At 35.1% G+C, this 8,351-nt stretch overlaps 1 protein-coding gene across 1 annotated transcript; it reads right to left on the bottom strand.

Annotated features, from left to right (window-relative positions):
* Nucleotides 1-3,797: 3,797 nt before the first annotated feature.
* LOC137715895 (mitogen-activated protein kinase 3) lies at nucleotides 3,798-6,575 on the bottom strand. Its single transcript, XM_068455257.2, has 6 exons — nucleotides 6,086-6,575; nucleotides 5,864-5,993; nucleotides 5,502-5,639; nucleotides 5,056-5,388; nucleotides 4,495-4,678; nucleotides 3,798-4,379 (listed from the first exon to the last, which is right to left on the bottom strand). Exons 1-6 carry the CDS (start codon nucleotides 6,241-6,243, stop codon nucleotides 4,210-4,212), a joined length of 1,113 nt encoding a protein of 370 aa, XP_068311358.1. The 5' UTR covers nucleotides 6,244-6,575; the 3' UTR covers nucleotides 3,798-4,209.
* Nucleotides 6,576-8,351: the final 1,776 nt, after the last annotated feature.

An 8,351-nucleotide genomic window follows, 5' to 3' on the forward strand; every position in this document is an offset into this window, starting at 1 on the left:
AAAAAATAGTTTCATGACCTAATAATCGGTAGAATCACATCCAAAGATTTTGCAATATTTTCCTTAACTCCAGCGCAAAATATTTCTTAAAGCTAAAAATTTCAATTTTTTTTTTTTAACAAAAAACTGTGTGCTATAGCCAAAGTTAGAGTCATTCTATTCGCACCACATATTTCCTAAAATTAATTTAGGACATTTCCAAAATTTCAGACACCTATAAATCTCTTAGGGGGCCTCACTATTAGTTATATTATTTTTCTATTTTTTTTTTTTTCAACTTAGGTACCCTTTTAGTCGGCATAAACCCAGATTTCAACTAATCTTTTACAATCTAAACTACCTATCATAAGTACTTTTACAGTCTAAACTACATAAGTATTTGTACAAGCTAAACTACCTATCATATTATAATATTAGTCGGCATAAACTTAGATTTCAACTGATCTTTTATAATCTAAACTACCTATTATATAAGTAATTTTACAGTTTGAACTACCTATCATATAAGTACTTGTCCAAGCTAAATACATATCGTACTGTAACTACCTATCATGGTGGAATAAGTAATTCTACATGATTCTAACAGTAAGATGTAGTCCTCCATCTTGGTAATGTTAAAAGCCCCCAAAGCTAACACAATCAATGTCAAAAGCCTCTTGAGAAATTACTTACATAAGACAATCAATGTATAATGGTCGCGAATCATGTAGACTAGAATCACTAACAAATACCAGCAAAAATGAAGCTTACTGTTGTAAATGACTCAACGAAAACATGTAAAATTACTTGTAGTTCTCATAGCTTCACGCGAATTCAAATTCAAATTTGGACACTAATCTACAGGAATCATGAGGAAAATTCAAAATATGAGTCGGATAGAATTTTTGATGAAACGACGAGATTTGATGAGTAACTTTTTTTTTTTTTTAATACAACAATATATTTTACACTAAAAAAGATGAGATTTTTTAATGAAATGATGAAATTTGATGTGTAACTTAAAGTTCCATGTTAATTCTGGAAGAGTCATGATCAAACATTGAACGACAGTCGATGCAATTTTGTTTTCAAATTATGAACACTTTAATTGCTCTACTTATTAGACCATACCTATGACTATGCAATACATTAGACTCATATCAAAACATACAGATCAGGATCCTCTCTTGAGCAAAGGGTGATATTCCTCCTGACCAAGCTCATCGGGCCGTTGAAATTTTAGCCAACGGCTACAAACAGGGGGCCCCTCCAAAAGTTATAATAATTGTAGTCATTGGATAAAATTTCAACGGTTTGATGGGCTTGGTCAGGAGGATTCTCAGTGTAGGACACACGCAACTGAGACTTTAAAATGTGATCCAATGTGACGGAGAATATTTTTACCAAATTGTCAATTAATTTAGGTTTTTGAAATTTGATTCAACGATTAAAATTATTATAATTTTTAAAAGAGCCTCATGTTTATAGTCGTTGGATCATATTTTAAGGATCCAGATTAATTAATGGGGGGGGATTTGGTGGAAAAGATCTGAAGAAGATCTGTTTCCCAATGTGACGGTCCTTAGGAGAAAATTTTCATTATGACAAGAACATGAGTGGTACACCACGTATTTTTATATAAGTGGTAAAAAAATTTATATTTTAAGTTATTAACTTTTTAATACACATATCTCACCATTTATATTGTGACATAGGATGTACCACCCCGTGTGTCAGTCACGCTGAAAAATCTCTCATTCTTTAGAGCTTAGAGGACCGTTAAGCTGCTTTGATTCGCACACAATGTCATTAGTTATGTTCTGATTATCTTTCTTATTTGGCCTCGTAATTCAAAAAACAAGAGGCGTGCAATAAACAAGACACCAAGGTAAAGATCAATGTGAGGAAGCGGAACATGTGGAAATTCTGGTACCTGAAACTCTTTTTAGTGCTGCAGGAGTCGTCTTTTTAGGTGCTAAAACTCCTCTTTAATCTTAATATAAACTCCAGATATTTCGAACGGACAAAAATCCTAACGAGCAAACCCTACCCACAATGATAAGCACATCTAACATCTTCATGAAGTTCCAACTGTCAAGTAATATGTATCTTTTTGCAATCTATAAGATGGAGAAGCTTTTAGATTTCAAAAACAAAATTATAAAAACAATTTCTAAGTCTTGGCGCAACGGAAAGGCTTAGGGTCGCCCATTTAAGTATTCATATAGTTTAATTTGCAATATATATTTTATATATACACACACACTAGCCTTCATGCACGTGCTCACGCGCGTGAGAAAATATTTTTTGAATCACAATGTGTTACGCGCGATTTACACGTTTTAAATGTATTTATATGCTTAAATTAACAAAAGGAAAGTCAAATATTTGAAGTAAATAAATAATCTTAGATCAAGCTAGAAAAAAACCCCTCACAAACCAATCAAAACATCTGAATTCACATAATAAAATCGGTCTTTCAATTTTCATCTACATTTTATTGAATTTGCATTAAGAATACATAAAATAATATTTAATAAACAACTGATTGAATCACATTATTGCTAGCCCATTGTGAGGCTAAGCTCATTGTGAGGCTAAGCCCATCTTCTCTCCTTTAGTGTAGATAATATCGTTTTGGGCGCATTTTTGTTCAAAATTTTTTGGTGAAGCTTGTGACTCCAAAAGGGATTGTTGACTTTATATATAAAGATATATTATATGGAATTCAAGTTTCAACATTGCTGCTTAACCAATGAACATTTTAAGCTTAAAACCTAAAATTGGTCAAATGAGCCAGTGAGTTTACAAAAGTAGTGTAGAAACCAACGCATGAGCATAGCCAATGGAATTTTACATTACCAGCGATTTTTCCTTCTAAAATAATGCAAGGATGAGCATAGGGGCAGACCTCTATCACACTCATTTGACAGAAAACTAAATTTGGAACGGTGAAACTTTTATACGTACCAAGAGCGACAATATGACATTTACAACCGGAGAAAATGGACTCAATCTAATTAATCGCAAGCGATGACAATCGTTAGTTATGCTGATTCATGAATAAAGTGAAATGCGAACAAAATATTATTAGACACGTAATGTTTTCACAGACAAAACAAAAAAGGCATAGAAAAAAAAGCATATAAACACTTTCGACTGAATGATGGGAAATGATAAAACGTTTCAGAGATCAAAATACCTTATGTAAGTGAAAGAAGAGCAAAGATCTATAGCAAGAATGCAAAAGACAAATGATCGCAAATGAAGATGAAAATATTAGGTGAAGAAGAAAAAAGAAGTTAGAAACAAGTGGCTCTGTAAACACAATTCAACATAACTAACTCTGTGCTAATGATTACGGTATTACGGCATGGTTATCCATATCACAATAGCCAGAGTATTTCTTTTATTATTTGGTTTATCAATAACAAGAGATTCGCTAAGGCTCAAGCCATTATAAGTGCATACAAATGTTGTTTGTATCTGAGTGTCAAGAGTTGCAGTTAAAGCAAATAGGACCAATCCCTGCAAAGAATACATGTGTTAAGTTTGTTCAACAGGAAAATTAAAAAATGTGACCATGTGTGAGGGAGGCAAAATTGTGGGCGTGACGGCCACAATTTCACGTGGTGGTATTATTAATCCACAAGTTACAACATAGATTTTGATATAAAATCTTTCTATTGATCAATGATACAGAATTATCCTTTTGGTGAACAACAAACTAGAAAAGAACTGAACAGCAGTAGAATGTCACAATCATAAAATTAATCCATCAAAGAAAAGATCGATAATTTGCGAACAAAACTCCCAAATTTGCCTCACAAGGAATAAAGGTATTTATTGAATCGTAGTTAGGTCCGTCAATACAATCGTGATATACATGATACATCTTTGGTACAGCAAAACAAAAAACAAAACAAAAAAATAAAGATACAAACAAGATAAATAGAATACAAGTTCAACCGCCAAAAAGAAAAGAACAAAGAGGAACTGACCTCAAAAATAACATAGAGGTCTATTAAAATCGACGTGTGATCATTGTTGAATAATCAACAAACCCACCTTAGTAACGTTAATGAAATAGGACGATCGCAGTTACTTGATCAGCAGCCTACTGATGATTGCAACATTTTGGTCATAAGAACCTTTTTGATCAAAGACCACTGGAAGTGCAACTCTTTCTACTTTATAGATGTATAAACCAACTGCTAATGCTGCTTTTCATCAAGCATACTCTGGATTGAGTGCTATAGCCTCTCTGTAAATCATATCTTTCATTTGCTCTTCTCCCAAGGGTTGTTGCTCGAAATCAAAGGAGAACGGCTTGGTGCAGATTGGTTCATCAGCTACGTCATGTAGTCTTTCCAGGTAAGGATGAGCTAATGCTTGTTCAACTGCAGAAGCACAGGTTGCACAATTAAAACCCACATTCAGGACCTCAACGCAGCAAACATTCTATGCATATTTTTGTCGGAAGCACCAAAACATTGACATAGGAACAGAAATTACCAGTTATCCTTTTAGTAGGATCAAACGTCAACATTCTGTCAATGAGATCAATGGCCATCGGATGAACATGTGGGAAAAGCCTCTCCAGTGGCTGACGGGGAAGCGGGGCGAGCTGCCTTATATATCTTCTAGCATCCTCATTCCGAACGAACCCAAGATCAGACTCAGTTGGTGTTCCAAGAAGCTATAATAGAAAATAAAAAGTATGTATTAGTATTCATCCAGCAGATATTGCTTTCCAAAAATAGCTAAATAATTTAGTCATGTACGAACATGGATGAAAGCAGAAAGTAGAACTCAACTAACTACTATAGATACGTAGATGATTTCAATGAAGCATTCAATACTGTAACATCATGGGTTTTATTGCTATGTACTTAATGCACGTGCGGCGGCCACTCTAAATTGAGCACAATACTTCACTACGACAAATTCCGAATGAGTACCTTAAGTGATTTCATTTCTTCTAAACTGTGATTGTTCAATAATGCAGTCAAAGACTCAAAGTTGGGTCATTTCGAATTCAAATTTTATTTCTACTTTGTCTGTAATTCACCTTACCTCTGTCAATAGACGCATCTGATGCACATGATCTTTGCCTGGAAACAAAGGCTTCCTATTCATAAGCTCCATAAAGATGCAACCCACAGACCACACATCAATTGCAGCGGTATAGTCTGAAGAGCTCAACAGAAGCTCAGGTGCCCTGTACCATCTGGTGACAACATACTCTGTCAATAACTCGTTTTCTGCAGTCGGACGAGCAAGGCCAAAATCACATATCTTAAGATCGCAATTGGCATTCAGCACGAGGTTGCTAGGCTTCAAGTCTCTGTGAATAACATTCGCCGAGTGTATATATTTCAGCCCTCGCAGAATCTGATACAAGAAGTACTGCAAAGCATTCCGGCATACACCAATCAGTCCTCAAATAATACAACCATTTATTTCACTCACTACCAATGGAACTTGGTTGATGAAATCAAAAAGTAAACACTAGCAAGTACCTGACAATGCTCCTCCGATAGACCCTGATTCGAGCGAATAATTTGATGCAGATCGGTATCCATGAGTTCCGTCGCAATGTACACATCTGAAAATTCTCTCCTTAGAGGTGGAGGAATCACATCCTTGATAGCTATGACCTGTTTGACAATCGTAAAGTTTCTACTTTTAGCAAGTAATTCTTACAAAATTCTCCAAATATTTCCAAAACCTTCTACTTCAGCTAATGAACTAAATACAGTAATTTTCCCGTTTTAGAATCTCTAACCAACAAATGTAAAACTAGAAATAATAAAATCTAAAGAAGGCAACTTTCTCATTAATACAAGAAATTAGCATTAATTACAAAGCAATTTAATCTCACATTTTCGTGATCCAAATGGCGAAGCAGCTTAATCTCGCGGAGCGTGCGCTTGGCGTCCATGTGATTGTCGAAAGCGTTGGCGATTTTCTTGATCGCCACCCTCTCCTTCGTCTCCGAATTCAAAACCGAGCTGGAAAGAAACTCCGATGATCAAAAACCTAAATCGCAAAAAAATAAAATAAAACAAGAAGAAGAAATTGATACCATGAAAAAACGACGTACCAGACGATGCCGTATGCGCCGCGGCCGATCGGCATGATCGGAGGGCGGTACTTGTTCGTGATCTCGAAGAGGTTGCCGAAGATGTTGTACTGGATGTACTGGCCGCCGTGCGACGGGACCGCCGGGAAATCGCCGTTAGCGGGAACGAGGTCTGCCATTTCGAAATACTCTGGGAGTCCCAGACGCGACTTTCTCTCTCTAGGAGTCTTCAGTTTATCTCTCTAGAAATTTTCTGCTGATGTGTTGAGTCGGTGGTGGTGGAGGTGGTGGTGGTGGAGTTGACGAAGAAGAGAGAGGAGCGCTATTTAAAGCAGATTGGAGGAAGAAGAAGAAGGCGACGTGAAAGGGCGCCAGAGAGAACTGCGAGGACGCGTTTGGGGGAAAGGATCGGAGGGCTAGGATTTCGGCCGCCTCTGATGGACGGATGAGAATCGTTCAAAGTTTTCAACGGCCATCATTTTGGTTTATTTTATTATTTTCTTTTGTGACTGCTGTTTGGAATTTTATTTTATTGGAGTATTTTAAGGGACAGTCAGCGTTAGTGGATTTGGTTATAGACGAAAATATGTGTTATTATTCGCATTGGTTTTGTTTTTTTTTTTTTCAAGTAAAGAGAAAGAGTTGTTTGAATTTCTTTTTTAATACAAGAGATGTTATTATTTATTTTATAGCTTACGTCAAGTGAAGAGAAAGCAAGAAATAGGATCTATACGCTCAATTTTTTGTGGGGATTTTATAGTTTAGTTCCTTTTAGTAAAGCCTTACGACCCCAATGTGTGATTTTGTCTTTCTAATAGCAAGGTTTTAAAAGACGATAAGCGATAGTCGGTTAGCGGGCTGAGACCTAATGCCTAGACGGCTAAACAGCACCTAGGTAGTTAGACGGTGCCTAGACGGATTTAAGTAAATTTATTATATGTTGGATGCCCATTATACTTTAAAAACCACATAATCGTATTAGATACATAAATTGCAAAATAAAAAGACATACATATTATAAAGTATTAGAACACATTGAAACATGGTGAACAACCATATAATGAGTGTTCATCTAAGTATTCAACAAGTTTCCTACATTTTATTGACAGAATAAAATGCACAATAAAAGTTATCAATTTTCTACCTAAGTGAAAGTCGCGACTTAAGCGGATGCCTAGACAGGTTTAGGCGCGCGCTAAGGTGGGCTAGCGTCCACCTAAACGGGTCTAGGCGCATTGTCTAAATTTTCAAACGTCTGGGACTCATAAGGATGGTAACCAATCGCCCATCGCCTAGGCGAAAATTTTTAGAACAGTATGTAATAGTTAAGATTTACATACTCTTTCCATTATGTTAGATAACCACAATTTTTCGTAAACTTAAAAATTGAGATGCGTGGTCTAGGGTTCATTACTTAAAGTTTAGAAATAACATAATAATTAGTTAGAATTTAGAAGCCTAGTAAAGAAAAATTAGTATAAATAATTCCCTTTACACGGTTTTAAACTTTTAGTATTCAACATTCAAGCGTTAACCACTTTTTTGAGTCAACTACAAACGTACGTACCTCATAATTCTAACTATTCATCATCTTTTAGATCATGATCATTCAAACTAAGATAGTCTTTACCCAAAAAAAAAAAAAAAAAAAAAAAAAAAAAAAAAAAAAAAAAAAAAAACACTAAGATTAAAAACGTTGGATTATCAAAATATATTTGTGGAAATTTGAGGCATCTACAAGACTACAACGGTGCTCGAAATATATTAATTTGTGGAAATTTTTGCATCAACCGTCTATAAATTTAGATTCAAAATTTGAAGAGTTTAGTAGATAGCGTTATTTCTATTTTATTTCAAGTAATTTTTCTTAAAAAAGTATTTTTATTGAGACTCACTGCAACAGCATTTCATGTGTAGCTTGATGTTTTAGAACTATTTTAAAGAGAACTATTAGTTTTTGAAGAATTTTTGTTTGTTGGAAGAGAGAGATTGAAGACGCTCGTGCATTTCTTCCGTCTTTATTTTGATTAATTTATAAAATAATATCTCGTAAAAACAGTCAACTTTTAAGAAAAGGAAAGAAAGATGAACAAATCACTTGCTTACGTGTCCATTGGCATCGACAAGAACAGGATAAGAGTTTTACTGCAATGAGCTAAGCCACGTGTAATCACACAAGGACAAGATTCGAAAGATGACAGCGAAAGAATTTGCGTGTGTGCGTGAGTAAAACAATCTCGTACAAAAAAGTCAACTTTTAAGAACACGTTTTTCAGCCAATTATTCC

The sequence above is a fragment of the Pyrus communis genome, chromosome 3 (genome assembly GCF_041283825.1).
Source record: "Pyrus communis isolate YQ-2024b chromosome 3, ASM4128382v1, whole genome shotgun sequence".
In the NCBI taxonomy this organism is placed as follows: domain Eukaryota; kingdom Viridiplantae; phylum Streptophyta; class Magnoliopsida; order Rosales; family Rosaceae; genus Pyrus; species Pyrus communis.